The 20,448-nt window shown below is 42.2% G+C and overlaps 1 protein-coding gene across 2 annotated transcripts in view; it reads right to left on the reverse strand.

Moving 5' to 3' along the window:
• Window positions 1-13,640, reverse strand: part of HSH2D (hematopoietic SH2 domain containing) — a 31,811-nt gene extending 18,171 nt beyond the window's left edge. The window contains exons 1-3 of one of the 2 annotated variants that reach the window (XM_029614497.1): window positions 13,295-13,640; window positions 3,398-3,562; window positions 385-474 (exon numbers count right to left, since the gene is read on the reverse strand). In XM_029614497.1, the coding sequence (XP_029470357.1) occupies window positions 385-474; window positions 3,398-3,531 (224 nt within the window). In that variant the 5' untranslated portion in view covers window positions 3,532-3,562; window positions 13,295-13,640. Of the gene's footprint in view, window positions 1-384; window positions 475-3,397; window positions 4,178-13,294 lie in introns of those variants that run through there. The other variant, XM_029614498.1, reaches the window with a different exon arrangement.
• Window positions 13,641-20,448: the final 6,808 nt, after the last annotated feature.

The following is a 20,448-nucleotide window of genomic DNA, read 5'->3' on the forward strand; positions in this document are numbered from 1 at the left end:
CTATAAACTTCCTTTGACAAAACTGTACACTTGTTCCCCATGTCACTTCAAAGATAAAATCTGCAGCCCTCATTAAATGATGGCATAGACCAGGGGTTGTCAACTCTAGTCCTCCAGGATCAGAAACAGATATGGACATTGGGATATCCACAATGAATATTTAACAAAAGATACTTTCATACACTTGGTCAATTTGTGTATTTTGGTTTGAAAGCCAGATATGATTTTGGTCTTCAAGGACTGGAGAGGAAACCCAGACAGTCACATGTAGTACTCCTTATGCATTCTAATTAATGTCTTTAGAACTGCAGTGCAGGAAATCATCACGCAGTGGTCCTATTGTAACAAGATTTTACTGCAACATGATCCTTTTTGACTTCCTACCTGTATGATAAACTGTACCCAATGCGACTTTCACTGACTCGAACAAGGAAGCATCCAGGTGGTTTGTCCTGCAATACATTCTCGGCATCCCTATAAAAGACAAATTTGCAGACAAATAAGGATATGCTTGGCTTGTTGGCATAGCAACTAGTGGGAAAGTCAGCAGACTGCTGTACAGCAGAAGTGGGCATACAAGCTGAGAACCGGTGCTTACCTGCTTGGCTTTAAATTTCATTTTGCCAGGCTTACAAGAGAAGCTATGGAACTCATGTAGTTCTCAGTTCCATGGACTTTCCCCAACCTCCCCATCATGTGCTGAAGTCTTTAGAAGCTACTTCTTCACTCAGTCATGAAGCACAATCTCCTATGATTAATGTGACCAGCTTGCTCTATTTTTTTTTTCAGGACTGGACAGTATAAGATTGGGGTGAGAGGGGAGGGTAAACCACTTCCTAGTATGCACTTGTAGCTCCCGGTGTCCTCCAAAAGGACACCAGGAGCTACAAGTATTTTATTTTTATTTATTTATTGGATCTTATATACCGTCACTCAGGTTCCATCGCAATGGTTCACAACAATAAATCAATCAAATACATATAAAACTTAAATTACAACTGATAGCAGCATTAGATAAAATAATCCTAAAATACATCATAAACTCCTGTTCACTCCACCTCCTTTCTCCTAAAATAAGCTACTGTATGAACTCTAAACTACCTAAAACAATAAAATCGGAGCGTTAATACATAAAACATTAAACAGTAAAATAGAGCATAAAACAGACTTCAAGGCTGATTAGAATAAGCCTCCTTAAAAAGCCACATTTTTAATCTTTTTTTAAACCGTTTAAAATTCACCTCCATTCTAAGTTCTACCAGAAGCATGTTCCATAAATTCGGACCTGCCAATGCATAGTTAAACCTGAACTGGAGCAGTCTGTCCTGAAAAATGGAGCCAATGGGGCCAGTCCAACGGCTGGTTTGTTCCTGGCTCAGGTTTTCTATTCCCCAGGCCAACCAGGGCAGGGGATGCTGCAGAGACAGCATTCACAGCCAGTGGCTGGGGAGAGGGAGTCCTAGCCCTCATGCAATGATCACTAGTTTCAGAGCCCATGATTCCATGGCCCTGGAAGGATGGTTGCTACAATGACTGGATTAAAGATGCAATGAAAAACAGAAACATTACCATGCCTCATAAAACATCAGCCAACAAAATTAAGAAATATAAAACATCATAATAGTAACACATACCAATAAAAAGAATAAATATTTCAAAATAGTTGCAAATTGAATAATATCCAATAATTAAAAACTCATACACATTTTTTTTAATTTTCCAAAGAACAGACATCAAATAACACCCAATAATTAAAATTTATAAGGATTAAAAAAAAAACAAAAAACCCAAAACCCCTGTTCTCTATACCTGGGAACTTTTGATTTGCAGTCACGCTGAGATTGTCATAAATTAGTTGGGTTAGAAAGGGTGAACACAAACTTTCTTCTCTCTCTCACATACACACATGTTCTCTCTCTCTCCCTCCCACATGCAATCACACACACACACACTCTCTCATTACATGCACTTTCTTCCAGATACAATCACAGCAGTGAAGGAAGATTTTCAGGTCAGGGGAGGAGAATAACATGCAAATTGGTTTGCCTCCTTGTTCTGCTGCCCACAGAAATAGAAGGGGCAGAGTCTATGGTTATTCTTGTATCCAGGGACCTTGCTAGCAAATTTTCAATTGGAACTGAGCTACAAAGTCAACTTACAGTCATGTAGACCACAGAAAATTGGCCCCAATAAAAGTATAAATAAATATATAAAATTAATATACACACACACACACATAAATAGACCAGGATGCCTCCAAAGAAAAACCCTCACATATCAATTGCAAATTTAAAAAAAATATATATTCTAAGGGCCTGATTTTAAAAAGTATTTACACATGTAAAACTGAATTTTACTCGAGCAAATGAACTTTACTAGAGTAAGTGGGCTTTTGAAAATTTCTATAATATATGCCATTAAATTGTCCATAGGATTTGCTCGTGTAAGTGCACTTTACATGTGTAAATGGCTTTTGAAAATTGCTACAATAGTAGTTACATTCACATGTGTAAATCCTTTTGAAAATTCACCTGTGAGTAAAGAAAAAAAATATGGCCTTACAGTTTACCATTCTCTAACACTATCTGCTTAATAATTTTTAGCTTCAAGCCATCATCTGTTTAATTTTCTATTTGTACCCCAACTTTATCCAGAATCGGATGTGAATCAGTTTACAACACAGTAAAATACAAACAAGAAATACAATAAAGTTATCCTAATTAACACAGTATAACCCACAAAAGGAACCTTGCTTGGATATACCTAGTACTATAGCACCATCTGGCGGTCTTACACATTTCTACATAAACAATTTGACCCCCTTTTGGGGGCTGTTAGCAGGTGTCCAATATTTATTCATATTTTTATATTCCCCTTTTCGGCCCTTTAAAGTGTACATCAAAGGATTTGAGTACTGGTTTCCCTGGATTACAACCCGCCCCTCGAACCACTAGGTATATATGTATATATATATATATATATATATATATATATATATATATATGTATGTATGTATATATATATATATATATATATACACACATACATACATACATACATACATACACACACACATTTTGTATATTTATACTTTATTGGGGGCAATTTTCTGTGGTCCTTCAAAGTGGATTACATTCAGATACTGTCTTTATTTCCCTATCCCCACGGGGTTTATAATATAATTGTGTACCTGAAGTAACGAAAGATAAAGTGACTTGCCCCAGGTCACAAGGAGCGGCAGTGGGATTTGAGCCCAATACTTGCCCATACATGTTAAACCCACAAACAAGCAAGTTGGCCGAGGCACCCCCATCTGGAGCAGAGGGGCCGGCGTTCACGTTCAGCAACAGGCAGACCCAGCAAGCCCGGGAGGCGCGACTAAAGAAACGGTGCTTACTTTCGGGTGACGGCTCCGTGAAACCACTCGGGAATGCCGCGCTCTTCAAACCACCCGGCTTGCGTGTCCACGAACCACTTCACGCTAGCCTGAGACTCCAGCCGGGGCTGCTGCTGCTGCTGCTGCTGCTGCATTGTATCGTCTCTCCTCCTTCCGGCGCGTCGCCTGCCACCAGAGAGCAAAGCCCCAGTTAGTGCTGTGGCAGAAGCAGGGCCGTCTCCTGGCAGGCGGGCTCTGCAGAGCACCTGCGCCTGTGCCGTCGGCGCCTCCACCTGGGCCAGGACCGAGCGACAGGTGAGGGCGCGAGACGAGGCTCTCCTCGCATCGAAGGCGCGCTTGGGAGCGAGCACCGGCCTGTCCAGGTGGCTCACTGACTGCCTTGGGACATGTTTGACTGGTTTAATTTTAACCCCACAGGCCGCGGGCTGGAACCTGCTCTAGCACGAGAGCGGGAAATTAGGCACCGCTGTTTGTTATCTGACTCATTCCCGAGAACGGCACCACTGTGAACGTTGTCTCTTTTTGCATGACAGGATGACGGCACCTGATGCGGGGTGTGGGCGAGTAGCCTCACGTTCTTGCTCAGGCAGGACACCTGATGTGTAAATGCTGCTGAAATTAGCGCACACACAATCACACGACATTCCTTGGCACTGCAGTGCGACTTGGACTTAGGATTACCACTTCACTCTTTAGGCCAACCGACTAGGTTGAGCCAGGCCTGGTTTTTGCCCTCCACTGTACCTATAGAGATGGCGTTTCTTAGGGAGAAGGAGAAGAATATAGGATACATCAGCCTTGAAACCTTTCCATATGGCTGCTAAAACAGATTGCCCTGCTTTTCAGAACACACATGGCAGGAATAACAGGATAACCAGGCCGGTGGCAGAAGCCAACACTAGGGAGCAAGTCTGGGGGGGAAAAAAAAAAGTTAGTGGTATACTAGGAACAGAATAGAATGAGCTGTCAAGCTATCAGGGAAACACTGGTTTACCGCAAGAAGTCCAACAACAAAGCCAGTGTCCAATGTGATGGCTTACTTCTGCTTATAAAAATATTTCTATCATCTATTCAAAAGCACACGATTTATATCGAGAGAAAAGATCTCAGTATTGGAGAAAAATGCCGCAGGCTGAATTCGAAACCATTTGTTGCTGTCGCCGGTCTAAAAAGCAATGCTTTCTATTTCTCTATGAATTTCCAGCGGCTCAGCTGAAGATGTTAAAGAAATTGTTTAACTTCACTTATATTTGAGACACAGTCTGTCCCAGCCGCCTTATAGTAATTTCAATGAAGGCCCATTTCAAACAACGCCGACGTTGACAATGTTTCAGGAAAGCTGGGTCAGGCCAAAAGCTCTCATTCATGCCTCTTTAGTTCACCATGCTGTCTCCGGATGAAAGTTAATAGGCAAATAGAAAACATTGTGCTGAAGGAAATATGCTAATAAACCAGTTGATTCAACAACATATCGAAAAGTAAATGGCAGTGCTGGGCATATTGCTGCTTTAAAAAAAAATCGAAGCATATGAAAAAATAATTAAAAATAAAATATATTATGTTTATTAAAAGAAAGGAAGAGAGAGGTTTTTCAGACCAGTGACTGTACCAACTGGTTTGAAAGTTATCCTGAGGCATTTTGTGCCAGTACTGAGGTCTTTGCTTCTTCATATAAAATTGTGTTTTTAATTTTTGAATAGATGATAAAAATATTTCTATAAGCAGATGTAATGCATCCTATTGTACATTGGTTTTGTTGTTGGACTTCTTGAAGAACAGAATGAATCAACATAGGAGCTATGGCAGAGGTTTTGTTTTTCACCAGTTTTTCTGCCTCCCTGAACAGCAAGCAACTTAGAAAATTTCTGCCTCTACAGCTCATTATATAAATATTTATATGCACTATGCTGCTTGCAAACCCCGAATTTGCAAGTCTCTTCCATCAATTCTTAGTTTCCTTGCACACAAAACAAGCAATTCTAAGATTGCTGCAGTGAATCCACAACTTATTTATAAATTTATTCTATTTAAAAACAAACATATCCCACACTATCAAAATATCTAGAGAGGTTACATAAAAAATATATTCATAAAAAAATAAATAAATACAAAAACAAGACCACATTTACACAAACACATGTAACATCAATCATAACAACTCCATAAAAGGCTGAAAAAACAGTGCATTCTAATTTCTCTGCAAATACATTCCAGGCCTCATCCAAACACCTGAAATGCCTGCACAAACAAATATGCCTTTACCAGTTTCTGAAATATAATAATAGAAGTCTCAGCCTTGATTCTGTCAGGCAATGAATTCCAAAGAAAATGGCCAATACCACAAAACAGCCTCACCTATGATCAGGGCTGACCTTAGGAGGGGGTGGGGCCCAGGGCAAAGTAACTGCAGTGGGGCCCTGGAATGCTGGCTAACAGGAAATTATAGGGTTGGGGATAAGGCTACCATGGTGGCGAAGGGCCCAGGGCGGTCACTCCTGTTCACCACCTCCCTACCCTCCCCAAGGTCAGCTCTGCCCATCTTTCATTTAGTGTTATTTGTTTAAAGAAAGGAACATCCAACAAATTCCGGTACACAGACCTCAAAGACCATAACAGTTGCTATACTTTTAAACACAGTTAAAACATCTCAGGGTTAAGCCATGCAAAGCCTTAAAATCAGCATTAGCACTTTAAATTTAACCCTCTAGAGTCTAGATGACTGGGACCCAGTCTATTTTAAACTGATTAGGAATGATATGATCATGAATATGCACACTTCATATAGTCAAGTAACAAATCCTACTTCCTGTAACCACAGCTACATATTGTGAGATGACATGAGAGACCACACCAGCTTTTAAGCATAATATGGATGTAATTTCAAAATAAAAAAGCAATTTAATGGGAAAAAAATGAATTGTAGTCTTTGTGCATTTTAGTGTATACTATATAGTGATAGACCAAAAAAAAAAAAGCTAAATTTAACTTTAACAATCATCCTCAATAATTCTTCAATAAAAATATGTTTTCCCATAGACCAAAATGGGGAAAAGGTTTCTGAATACAGCCCCATTGTCTCCTACCACAATATATACATAAGCAATACACAATTCTCCAACTGTCCATATAATTAGCTTTACTGATGTCAAAATACATCTCAGGTGAACTCATATCCTGTGTCTCATATGCATTTATATCCAGTATCGCCTAGATGCATGCACAAATTCACATGCATAATTTCCCACACCACTCATGCACATGCCAAGAGATCAAACATCTGCCCCTTCCTTCCATCAATACAATTACAAGTGCCATGGCTGTGCTTCCCATCCCCCCCTGCCCTCCTCAGTTCTCCTCCAACCCACTACATTCTTAAGAACATAAGAAGTTGCCTTACTAACAGGCCCGCTCTCCTGGCACACGCACAGGCCACTCTCCTGGGCGCACAATTCAGGAGGGTGGCCTATGCAAATTAGGGCCCACGGTAAAAGGAGGCGCTAGGGACACTAGTGCGTCCCTAGCTCCTTCTTTTTGACAGGAGCGGGTTTGACAGCTGACGCTCAATTTTGCCGGCGTCGGTTCTCAAACCCGCTGACAGCCACGGGTTTGGAAAACGGAAGCCGGCACAATTGAGCGTCCGTCTTCCGACCCGCGGGCTGATTTTTACTTTTTTTTTTTTTTTTTTAACTTTTGGGGCCTCCGACTTAATATCGCTATGATATTAAGTCGGAGGGTGTACAGAAAAACAGTTTTTTCTGCTTTTCTGACACTTCCCCGGTGCCGGTAGAAATTAACGCCTGCCTTTGGGCAGGCGTTAATTTCTGAAAGTAAAATGTGCAGCTTGGCTGCACATTCTACTTTCTGTATCGCGCAGGAATAACTAATAGAGCCATCAACATGCGGCAGTCAAAAAAGCAAACAGAATGTTGGGAATTATTAGAAAGGGAATGGGAATGGTGAATAAAACGGAAAATGTCATAATGCCTCTGTATCGCTCCATGGTGAGACCGCACCTTGACGTGCCCCCAGGTGTGTACAATTCTGGTCGCCGCATCTCAAAAAAGATATAATTGCGATGGAGAAGGTACAGAGAAGGGCTACCAAAATGATAAGGGGAATGGAACAGCTCCCCTTTGAGGAAAGACTAAAGAGGTTAGGACTTTTCAGCTTGGAGAAGAGACGACATATGATAAAGATGTTTAAAATCATGAGAGATCTAGAACAGGTAGATGTGAATCGGTTATTTACTCTTTCGGATAGTAGAAAGACTAGGGGGCACTCCATGAAGTTAGCATGGGGCACATTTAAAACTAATAGGAGAAAGTTCTTTTTTACTCAACGCGCAATTAAACTCTGGAATTTGTTGCCAGAGGATGTGGTTAGTGCAGTTAGTATAGCTGTGTTTAAAAAAGGATTGGATAAGTTCTTGGAGGAGAAGTCCATTACCTGCTATTAAGTTCACTTAGGGGCGGATTTTAAAAGGCCTGCGCGCGTAAATCCTTCCGGATTTACATCTACTAGTTCACCTTTATCCATGTGTTTATTAACCCTTCAAAAAAAAAGTAGCAAATTTGTGAGGCAAGACTTCCCCTGCTTAAATCCATGCTGGCTGTGTCCCATTATCCATGTCTATCTATATGTTTTGCAATTTTGATATTTAGAATAATTTCCATGGTTTTCCCCCAAGCACTAAAGTCAGGCTCACTGATTCATAGTTTGCTGGATTACCCCTGGAGCTCTTTTTAAATATCGGGGTTACATTGGCCACCCTCCAGTCCTCAAGTATAATGGACACATTTTAATGATAGGTTACAAATTACTAGTAATAGGTCTGAAATTCCATTTGTTTTAGTTCTTTTAGAACCCTGGTGTGTATAGCATCTGGCCCAGGTGATTTGCTACTTTTCAGTTTGTCAATCTGGCCTACTCCATCTTCCAGGTTCACAGGGATTTGGTTTAGTTTAGCTGAATCATCACCCTTGAAAATCATCTCTAGAACAGGTATCTCCTCAAAAACCTCATTAGTGAATACCAAAGCAAAGAATTCATTTAAGTTTTCCACGATGGCCTGATCTTCCCCTTTACCCCCTCAATCATCTACCAGCTTCAGCTATATTTTAAAAAGTTTTTATTATGAGTTTTTGCCTCAAAGCCAACTTATTTTCATATTCTCTCTTACTCTGCTTTTTTATCATTGTTTTATATTTAATTTGCCAACAGTTTTGCTTTTTCCTATTTTCTTCAGCTAGATCCTTCTAATTGTTGACAGAAGTTATTTTGGCTAAAATAGCCTTTTACCCCACCTTTTAACTATACCAGCAGTAGCCTGGCCTTCCTTCCACCTTTCTTAATGTTTGGCATACATCTTGACTGCACTTCTAAGATGGTATTTTTAAACAATATCCACATCTGTTGTACACTCTTTACCTTTGTAGCTGCACATTTTATTTTTTTTTGTATGTTCCTCATTTTATCAAAATTTCCCTTTTCAAAGTTTAGTGCTGGAAATGTAGATGAACTTATTGTCCCCATTTCAGTCATTAATTCAAATTTGATCATGTTATGATCACTATTGCCAAGCAGCCCATCACCATTACCTCTCTCACAGAATCCTGCATTACACTAAGAATTAGATCTAAAATAACTCACTCTCATAAGAAATGCCATACTGGGTTAGACTAAAGGTCCATCAAGCCCAGCATCCTGTTTTCAAGAATGGCCAATTCAAGTCACATGGACCTGGCAAATACCCAAAAAGAGAGATCACAAGCTACTATTGCTTATTAATTACCATCATAGTTTATGGATTTAACCTCTAGGAACCTATCCAAACCTTTTTTAAACCCAATAACACTAACTGCTGAAACCACATGCTCTGCCAATAAATACCAGAGCTTAACTGCACTGAGTGAAAATAATTTTCTTCAAGTTGTTTTAAATGAGCTATTTGCTAACTTCATGGAGTGCTCCTGGTTGTTCCATTATCTGAGAGAGTAAATAATCGATTTACATTACTTGTTCAAGTCCTTTCATGATTTTGTAGACTTCTATCATGGAAACATATAGAAACATAGAAATGATGGCAGAAGAAGACAAAACGATCCATCCAGTCTGCCCAGCAAGCTTTCATACTTTTTTTTTCCATACATTTCTGTTACTCTTGTCCCTTTAAATAACTTTTTTGGTTCTATTTCCCTTCCACCCCTGCCATCGTAGATAGCAGTGCTGGAGCTGCATCTGAGTGAAATATCTAGCTAATTGGTTTGGGGTAGTAACTGCCGTAATAAGCAAGCTACTCCCACGCTTGTTTATCCAGCCTGTGCAACTCAGTCCTTGGTGGTTGTTTGAATACAAATCCTCTTTTCTTCATAGCCCCTGCCGTTGAAGCAGTGAGCTGCGCTGGATATGTATTCTAAATGAAGTATCAGGCTTGATTCGGGGTAGTAACTGCCATAAGCAAGCTACACATGCTTATTTGTTTTACCCAGACTATGTAATTCAGACCTTGTGGGTAGTTGTCTGAATATAAATCATCTTTTCTTCATTCCCCCTGCTGTTGAAGCAGAGAGCTACGCTGGATATGCATTGAAAGTGAAGTATCAGGCATTTTTGGTTTGGGGTAGAAACCACCATAACAAGCAAGCTACTCCCCTGCTTTTATGTGGATGCAAATCCTTTTTTCCACATTTCCTCTTGCCATTGAAGCATAGAGCAATGTTGAAGTTGCATTAACCATGTGTATGTTAATTGAATAAGGATATTAATCTCCAGGTAGTAGCTGTCGTTCCCGCAAGCCCCCCTCAGTTGCCTCATTGGTTTCTGAACCAATTGTTGCATGAAGGAGTCATTTATTTCATCCAGGACCTCTCTCTAGCATAACCTGTTACGTTTACCCAATCAATATTAGGGTAAGTGAAGTCTCCCCTTATTACTGCACTGCCAAATTGATTAGCTTCCCTGTTTTCTTAGTATTTCAGCATCCATCTCCCCTTAATTTAACATTTCCCATCATCCCCTCCTCTTCCTTCCATTAATCCCTCGATTAATGCTCCCCTACCTTTCATAACCCTCTCCTTCCCAATCCTGGCACCCATAACCATCCCTCTCAGAAGAGTTGCTGAACACACTGGGATTTAACTCAACTTTATGCAGATGTAAGATGGCTACTACCTCTACCTTTAACAACATAAAAACAATAAAACCACACACTTTACAAATATTTCCCACCTTTTCTTTCATTACCCACATTGCTGACTAGTTACTTCCATCAGTCATGGACATTGTCTCATTCACTGTGTACCTTTTTACAATCTTAGAGGTAGATTTTAAAAACATACGCGCAAGCGAACAAAAGTACACCAGATTTTATAAGATATGCGCGTAGCCGCGTGTATCTTATAAAATCTGGGGTCGGCGCGCGCAAGGCTGCGCAAAATAGACAGCCTGCGCGCGCCGAGCTGCGCAGCCTGCCTCCGTTCCCTCCGCGTCCCCCCACCTTCCCCTATCTACCCCACTCCCCAGCCCTACCTAAATCCTCCCCCTTACCTTTGTTGGGCAAGTTATGTCTGCTTGAAGCAGACGTAACTTGCGCGTGCCGCCCCAGCATCCCCCGGCACAGGCCGCAGTGCCGGGGGACTCGGGACTGCCCTTCTGGCCCGCCCCCGAACTGTCACCACGCCCCCGGACCCGCCCCAGACCACCCCCTGCTCCGGACGTGCCCCCGGACACACCCCCTCCCGCCCCTTTTACGAAGCCCCAGGACTTACACGCGTCCCAGGGCTTTGCGCGCGGTGGCGCCCTATGCAAAATAGGCGCGTCGGCATTTTAAAATCTACCCCTTAGTGTATCATTTCCTATTCTGGGATGAAATTGTCCAGTTATGGCTGTTTCAAAGAAATGAACACAATTATGATAGGAAAAAAGTAAGTAAAGCAGCAGTGCATTCTCCTGAAATAGCATAAGTGGGCTCATAAAATGGATTTTTCCATGGTATCTCGGATTGCATAAAACAAAATCAAAATCAGAATATAGGGGGGGGGGGGGGGGGAGAAAATGTACTTCATAGCTTTGGCAGAACAAATCAACATGATCTTATGCACCCCACTAAACATCTACAGCAATCAACTTATTCGGTATTCAATGCTCCAGATCTCAAAAAACATCAAAGTTTAACAAAAAAAAAAAAAAAATCAGTTATATAGTTGTCACATCAACAAGGATCATGTGTTCTAATAAATACTTAGGAATTAAATGAAGGCTTCAATACTTCCAGAGCATTTCATTTTCTTCAAGGGGGGAACAGGCAAAAAATAGTGGAAGTAAAATTTTGGATGCTCTGACTAATGGAAAGACTTGGTTTCACTTCTTGATCTTCTCTCCTTCCAGGAGTCATCTTTCTTCCCCTGCTCCTTAGTTTGATGTTCACAGAAGTGTATACACATACACACGCGCACCCTGTCCATTCTGTTGTCAGCATGGGTCTTCAGGAGTGATAAAGTTGGGAGTTCTGGGATTTGTAGCCTTGGATAAGACATTTTGGCTTCGCTTGATTCAGATCCCTATAGATTATGAACTTATTCAGGTAATGACTTATATTTGAAAAATGTTTTAAACTGCCTTGAGCTAAAATTAGAAAGGTGATTTAGAAATATAATTTATAAATATTTTCAAACTGAAAATTAAAAAGTGCAAAAACATGGAAGCATTCATCTCATGCAGTTTAAGCAGGAAAAATCGCCCCTTTTTCATATATTTTGAACCAAATTCATAGGGATGGGTGTGGCCAAAATATTTGGTTTGGTGGATTCATTTTTGGTCCATTTAGCCAAATTAAATTTGGGCACATGCAAACAGATGTCAAACCTCTGCCCCCTCTTCCCACCTATGTACTTACAGGTGCCATAGCTGTGCTTCCCCGTTCTCTAATCCTACTGCATTCTTCTGCTCCTGCTATCCATTCCCCTACCTCCCCTCTATCCATGACCCCCTACTTTCCATAACCCACTTCCAGCTGTACATACAAATAATGCATGCTATTTTCCAAAATGAAATTTTTCAAAGACAGATTCATTTTGGATTTAATGAAATAAAAAATGGCAGAATTCAATTTTTTTCAAAACAGCACATGCCTACCAACTCTTAGAAACATATTAGAGGAACAGTTGACTTCAGATTATTTCTTTTCGCTCAAATTCTCACTTTCTCCTCAACATTATCTTTAGGGCCAGATCTAGTAAAGGGCTTTTTTTCCATCATGTAGGTGTGGGGAAAATGTTTAGCACATTTGAACTTAAGTGGAGAGGTTAGCACATTTGTGAACATTTTGGCCAGATATTTTGACCATTTTGTGTTAAAGCCAATGGTGAGAATATTTATAAAAAAGGTGAATGCCAAAACTCACCTGTTGATAAAAAAAACCCCAGTGACCGTGCTCTAAGCATTTGCCCAGAGATGCAAAATGAGAAAAACAGTTTAGCACATCAGGGCCAGAGTTTGAAATTGTACATCCTTCGACAATACATAGTAATGATTTGATTCATTCTGCCCGTCTAACATTTATAAATCTTCTGAAACAGATGAAAATGCTCTAACCCTTCACATAAAAACTTACCCCTATTCTTCACCATTAAAAAAATTAGTTAAACTTTTCTCATTTCTTATTTAAAACTGAAAGATTATCATCTCCAACAATCAATAAGAAATGCCTGGGGGTGGGGATGGGGCTCAGGGAAGTAAAGTTAGCTCAGATAACATGTAAATATAGAAAGGCCATTCCTGAGAGAGAGAGAGAGAGATCCAAAGAAGAAAGGAAAGCCAGGCCTGTGAGTATAGCAAGAAAATTAAAAGGGAGAAAGTAGTTCCAGTAACTCTGGAGACATCTGCAAAAATACAAAGTACCTCTGACTGCTGGAGTGTTGCTAGACGGAGGAGTATCACGTTTTGGAGGGCACGATGCTATCTCCTCCTCTCTTCCTTTTAACTTTCAGTTCTTTAAACCTCCGTCAGAGTGGGGTGGGGCTTGGCCCAGGTGAGCTCTGCTCCTATACCTAGAAACATGCAAAAGGCTGGCAAAGGAGGACGGTAAGGTCCCTCTAATCTGCCCAATTTCTTTCCTGGTGCAATACCATGGACCCAGGTTGATCTCTAGCTTCCCCTCACTTCTTCACAACTAGGCAATCCCCTGTATTTATCCTAGGCTTTCTTGAATTTGTTATTGTTTTTACCGTCGCCCGCTCCTGTTCCATCCTTCCACAAACTTTTTTTGTTGAAGGTTTATTAGACCAGGAACTAGTGGCAGAAGGAAACTGATCTTCTTACAAGTGGGATGGGGGAGGGGAAAAAGCAAATAGGCTAATTGATAGGGTTTCTTTCCTTGGGCAAATATGCACAGTAGAGCAAGGCGTGCACCAGGCTCCACTCACCACAGAACAAGCATTTCCCACTGAGCTACACACCAGCTACTGCACCAGTACTGGGAATTTTTGCTCAAGGGGAGGTGGGAGTATCCATTACAGAGGATTGCCAGCTTTAGCAAAGTACTGCTCACAAACATTGGTTTTATCTAAAATCAGTTTGTTGCTACTTAGTCCATACAAAACAGTTACAATGTCCCGCTTTTCTTAATGATTTTATTTCATTCCCCAGATGAAATAGGCTATACATACATATCTTCTTTGGTATAAAGTTGTATCTACACATTTTGGAAGCTCCTGCATCCAAAAGCAGTACTAAAAGTGTCCTGCTGATCCACATCAGGAAAATATTCCTATGTTGTTTTGGTGACATGGTGCATATGAAATAAGATGCAAACAGCTGTAAAAGTGCATACCTTCATTACAAGATACAAGGGCACAAATATATTTGGATAGAAAAGGCCTAGCCCTTCTGTTCATTTTCCACGGCAAGGAACAATGGGCTGGAAACATGCTCAAATCTTGCTTCTCCCATTGATGCTCTTTGTGCAAGTCATTTTCTCTCCCACAGCCTCACATACCCACTTAGGGCCAGATTTTCAAAAGCATTTACACACTTAAAACTGGATTTTACATGTGTAAATGCACTTTACGCATGTGAGCTTTTGGAAATTGCTACAATATGTGCCATTGAATTGTCAAGTTTTACACGTGCGAGTACATTTAAAGCATATAAATGGGCTTTTCAAAATTGCTTCAATCGTATGTTACATTCATATGTATAACGCCTTTGAAAATGACTACCTCTCGTTTGTAAGCTCTTTGGAGGTAGGGACTCATTGTACCCTCATACTTATCACCATCATGCAGCAGTGCACATAGGCAGTAGTGATATAAAAATAAAGCATTAATACCATAGACCACAGGTGGCAAACTCCAGTCCTCGAGGGCCACAAACAGGCCTGGTTTTCAGGATATCCCCAATGAATATGCATGAGTTATATCTGCATGCTCTGCCTCCAATGTATGCAAAACTCTCATATGCATATTCATTGTGGTTATCCTGAAAACCTGGCCTGTTTTGTGGCCCTCGAGGACTGGAGTTCACCACCCCTGCCAAAGACTCTTCTTGACCTCCAATTTTGCCCTCCCTTCCCCACCCTAAGGATACCCTGGGCTTAATTTATATTTTCATGAATTGTTACCATGTTTGCCCTTCCCACAAACTTTGGGATCATTGCATGTATCCTTCATTCTTTTATCCCAGACAAAATTACATTCAGCTACTGTAGGAAATACTCACAATTGCTGAATGTAATTTGCTTTGAAGTGTCAGAAAAGCCAGAATATAAATAAAAAAAAAAATAAAACCTTCACCGCTTCTCGCTCTCTGGATCCAACCTAATATTTTACATGTATTTTAAGTCAGTATAAAGTAAATTAAGGGGAGCCGGTATATTTTGGCAAAAGATATTTCAGTTAGTAATTTCAAAGAATAGGAATAACACAAGTACCTGGATAAGTTTACCAGGCATATGGCTCAGAGGAAGGAAGTTTATGGTACATTATCTCCGAGAATGATGTAAAGCAGAGTTGATTACCTATAACATGTGTTCTCTGAGGACAGCAGGATGTTCGTCCTCACACATGGGCTACATCATCAGATGGAGCCCTGATGCGGAAAACCTGTGTCAAAGTTTCTAGAACTTTCACTAGGCATACTGAGCATGCTCTATACTACTTGTCCACGTGGGGTCTCTCTCCAGTCTTGTAACAGAATTATGATTAAAATAAAAAAATAGGAAAAACCCAACTCTGCAGGGTGGCGGGCAGGTTTTGTGAGGACTGCCATCCTACTGTTATCTGAACACCTGTTACAGATAAGCAAACACTGCTTTTGCCGAGGACAAGCAGGATAGTAGTCCTCACACATGGGTGAATCTCTAACTATAGGCTGTGCCCCAACACAAAAGGGGACCATAAAACTCCTAACCAGGTGCTAACAGCCACAAAAACAGCGGTGCTATTAGTAACAGAGGGGGAGACAGTCTGAACCCAAACAACGGGCCCTAGGCAGGACAGTTGAGTTCTACACCTCAAACAGGTTCTGAAGGACAGACGACCGAACCTACTGTTGAGTCGTCCATCCCTATCCAGACAGTAATGAGATGTGAATGTGTGGTGAGAACTCCACATCACAGCCTTGCAGATCTCCTTCATGGGAACTGCTCACAAGTACAGACACCGCCATGGCTCTGACACAATGAGCCTTGACACGACTCAAGATGCAGTCTCACCTGAGACTAACAGGAGGAGATGCAGTCTGCTAGCCAATTGGATAGTGTATGTTTGGCAACAACCAACTTATTCCTATCAAAAATAAAAAAAGTTGGGTGGACTATCTCTTGCTTGTAGTCCAAATTGTGCAGTGCTCTTTCGCCTTGGTGCGAATGGGGCCTGGGAAAAATACTGGCATCGCGATTGACTGATTAAGATGGAAATCCATCACCACCTTAGGCAGGAACTTAGGGTGCATATGCAAGACCACCCTGTTGTGATAACTTAGGGTAAGGTGGATAAGTCACTAAGGCCTGTAGCTCACTGACCTTGTGTGCTGAAGTGACCGCAACCAAGCCAGGTCCGGTACTTCAGGTCGCAGGAGCAAAGCGGCTCAAAAGGAGCTTTCATCAGCTGAGCTAACACCACGTTGAGGTCCCAAGACATACTGGGAAGCCCTAGAGGAGGCTTAAATTGAAGCAGGTCCTCATGAAACATACAACTATAGGCTGTACAGAGATAGGCGAACCATCTACACCTTTGTGGTATGTGCCAATTGCACTAAGGAACTCTGAGTTGATTTTCAAGCTAGGCATAGAAAGTAGTCAAGCAGTTTTTTTGTGGGGCACGAGAATGGATCTAGGGCCTTCTCACAACACCTGGAAAACCTCCTCCACTTCAGTCTGTAGGACTTTCTAATGGAAGGCTTTCTAGGACCCAATACACATCCTATAAAAGATCAAGTGGCTACAGAATTAACCTCTCAACATTCAGGCTGAGCGCGACAGGGTATGGAGATTGGGACGCCGCAGCCTGCCTTGGTCTTGCATGATGAGATCTGTGGAAGTCTTCAGACTGATCTGTTTCTGGATGAACAACTCCTGTGGGAGTGGAAACCAGATCTGTCTCGGCCAGTGAGGGGCTATGAGAATCATAGTCCCTCTGTCCTTGCGAAGCTTCAAGAGAGTCTTCACCACTAAGGGTATCAGAGGATATGCATTCAGAAGACCCTTGTCCCAATGACAGGCGAGGGTATCAGAGGCTGGCTTGCTGACCTCTACAGGGAGCAGAACAGAGGCAATTTCTTGTTGCAGGGGATGCGAACAGATCTACATCCGGGCTCCCCCAGAGGCATAATATCTGATTCGCTAGCCCCTAGTCCAAGGCCAATGGTGTTTGAAGGCTCGACTCAGCCTGTCCGCTACCACATTCTCAGTCCCGTCCAGGTACATGGCCCAGAGCACCATCCTGTGGGACAGGGCCTATGACCATATCTGGACCACTTCCTGACGCAGGAGGTAGGATCCTGTGCCTCCCTGCTTGTTGATATACCACATGGCTACATGGTTGTCAGTCTGGATCAGGACAACTTTGTTGGACAGCCGATATATGAAAGGCCATAGTGTGTATCAGATCACCCAAAGCTCTAGGAAGCTGATTTGACAAGAGCTTTCCTAAGTAGACTAGAGATCCTGGGTACCAAGCCCATCTACTTAAGTGGCCCACCCCAGGGTGGATGCATCCATCATTAGTACAATTTGAGCAGGTAGACTCCGAAAAGAGATCCCCTGTTCCAGATTTGAAAGTACCCGCCCCCAGGACAATGAGACCCAGAAAGACGGGATGACTGAAAAAATCCTGGAGGCTCTGAGTGGCCTGGTGCCACAGCGACCTCACTGTCCATTGGGCTCTGTGCATGTGTACATATGCCATATGGCCCACCAGCCCCAACATGTACCAGGCTGACACCTGATGGCTCTGTTGAATCTCTGCCACAATGGTCACCAAGGTGATGGCCCTCTGGCAAGGCAGAAAGGCTTTGGCCTGAGCCGTGTCTAGCAGGGCTCCTATGAAGTCCAATTGAAGTGCTGGGCCGAGATGGGACTTTGGGTGGTTGAGAACAAACTCTAGTGACTCCAGTACCTGAATTGTCAAGCATATGGACCTGATGGCCCCCACCTGAGATGTGGTCTTGATCAGCCAATCGTCCAGATATGGGGAAACATGTACTCCCAGCCTGTGGAGGTGCACTGCCAGGCATTTTGTGAAACCTATGGGGCAGATGCGAGCCTGAATGGCAACACCCACTATTGGAAGTGCTGATTTCCCACCACAAAATCGGATACTTCCTGTGACTGGGGAAGATCTCGATATGAGTGCATGTGTCCTTTAGGTCGAAGGAGCATAGCCAGTCCCCTTTTTGTAAAAAAGGGGGATCAAGGTGCCCAGGAAAATCTTGAATTTTTCTTTTCTTAGAAATTTATTCAAGGCCCTTAGGTCTAGGATTCGATGGAGTCGTCCTGTTCTCTTTGGAATCAGGAAGTACCTGGAGTAGAATCCCTGCCCTCTTTGCCCTGGTGGTACAGGTTTGACCAATCTGGCCATTAAGAGGAAGAGCAGCTCCGCTAGCAGTACCTCCCGATGCGCTACCGGCCCCCAATATGGGTAGTTGGTGATTCGATTATTAGGAATGTAGATAGCTGGGTGGCTGGTGGGCGTGAGGATCGCCTGGTAACATGCCTACCTGGTGCGAAGGTGGCGGACCTCACGCGTCACCTAGATAGGATTTTAGACAGTGCTGGGGAGGAGCCGGCTGTCGTGGTACACGTGGGCACCAACGACATAGGAAAATGTGGGAGGGAGGTTCTGGAAGCCAAATTTAGGCTCTTAGGTAGAAAGATTAAATCCAGAACCTCCAGGGTAGCATTCTCTGAAATGCTCCCTGTTCCACGCGCAGGTCACCAGAGGCAGGCAGAGCTCCGGAGTCTCAATGCGTGGATGAGACGATGGTGCAAGGAAGAGGGATTCAGTTTTGTTAGGAACTGGGGAACCTTTTGGGGAAGGGGGAGTCTCTTCCGAAGGGATGGGCTCCACCTTAACCAGGGTGGAACCAGACAGCTGGCGCTAACCTTTAAAAAGGAGATAGAGCAGCTTTTAAACTAGAACAAAGGGGAAAGCCGACAGTCGCTCAGCAGCGCATGGTTCGGAGAGATGTATCTTTAAAGGATACTAATGATGCATTAGAATTAGGGCATCCCGACAGTGAGGTTCCAATAATTAGAAAAGTAGTCCAAGTGCCTGTAACTAAAAACTCACCTGAGCTAAAAAATTCTAACTTATCCCTATCAATTAAAAAGCAGAATAAAAATACAAACAAAAAACAAACTTTGAAATGTTTGTATGCTAATGCCAGAAGTCTAAGAAGTAAGATGGGAGAATTAGAATGTATAACAGTAAATGATGACATAGACTTAATTGGCATCTCAGAGACATGGTGGAATGAGGATAACCAATGGGACAGTGCTATACCAGGGTACAAATTATATCGCAATGACAGAGAGGAGCAGTCGGGAGGAGGTGTGGCGCTTTATGTCCGGGATGGCATAGAGTCCAACAGGATAAACATCCTGCATGAGACTAAATACAAAATTGAATCTTTATGGGTAGAAATCCCTTGTGTGTCAGGGAAGACTACAGTGATAGGGGTATACTACCGTCCACCTGGTCAAGATGGTGAGATGGACAGTGAAATGCTAAGAGAAATTAGGGAAGCTAACCAAATTGGTAGCGCAGTAATAATGGGATACTTCAATTACCCCAATATAGACTGGGTAAATGTATCATCGGGTCACGCTAGAGAGATAACGTTCCTGGATGGAATAAATGATAGCTTTATGGAGCAATTGGTTCAGGAACCGACGCGAGAGGGAGCAATTTTAGATCTAATTCTCAGTGGAGCACAGGACTTGGTGAGAGAGGTAACGGTGGTGGGGCCGCTTGGCAATAGTGATCATAATATGATCAAATTTGATTTAATGACTGGAAAAGGAACAGTGTGCAAATCCAAGGCTCTCGTGCTAAACTTTCAAAAGGGAAACTTTGATAAAATGAGAAAAATTGTTAGAAAAAAACTGAAAGGAGCAGCTACAAAAGTCATTGTTAAAAAAATACCATTCTAGAAGCACAGTCCAGATGTATTCCACACATTAAGAAAGGTGGAAAGAAGGCAAAACAATTACCGGCATGGTTAAAAGGGGAGGTGAAAGAAGCTATTTTAGCCAAAAGATCTTCATTCAAAAATTGGAAGAAGGATCCAACACAAGAAAATAGGATAAAGCATAAACATTGGCAAGTTAAATGTAAGACATTGATAAGACAGGCTAAGAGAGAATTTGAAAAGAAGTTGGCTGTAGAGGCAAAAACTCACAGTAAAAACTTTTTAAAATATATCCGAAGCAGAAAGCCTGTGAGGGAGTCAGTTGGACCGTTAGATGATCGAGGGGTTAAAGGGGCACTTAGAGAAGATCAGGCCATCGCGGAAAGATTAAATGATTTCTTTGCTTCGGTGTTTACTGAAGAGGA

Source organism: Rhinatrema bivittatum, chromosome 8 (genome assembly GCF_901001135.1).
Source record: "Rhinatrema bivittatum chromosome 8, aRhiBiv1.1, whole genome shotgun sequence".
Taxonomy (NCBI): Eukaryota; Metazoa; Chordata; class Amphibia; order Gymnophiona; family Rhinatrematidae; genus Rhinatrema; species Rhinatrema bivittatum.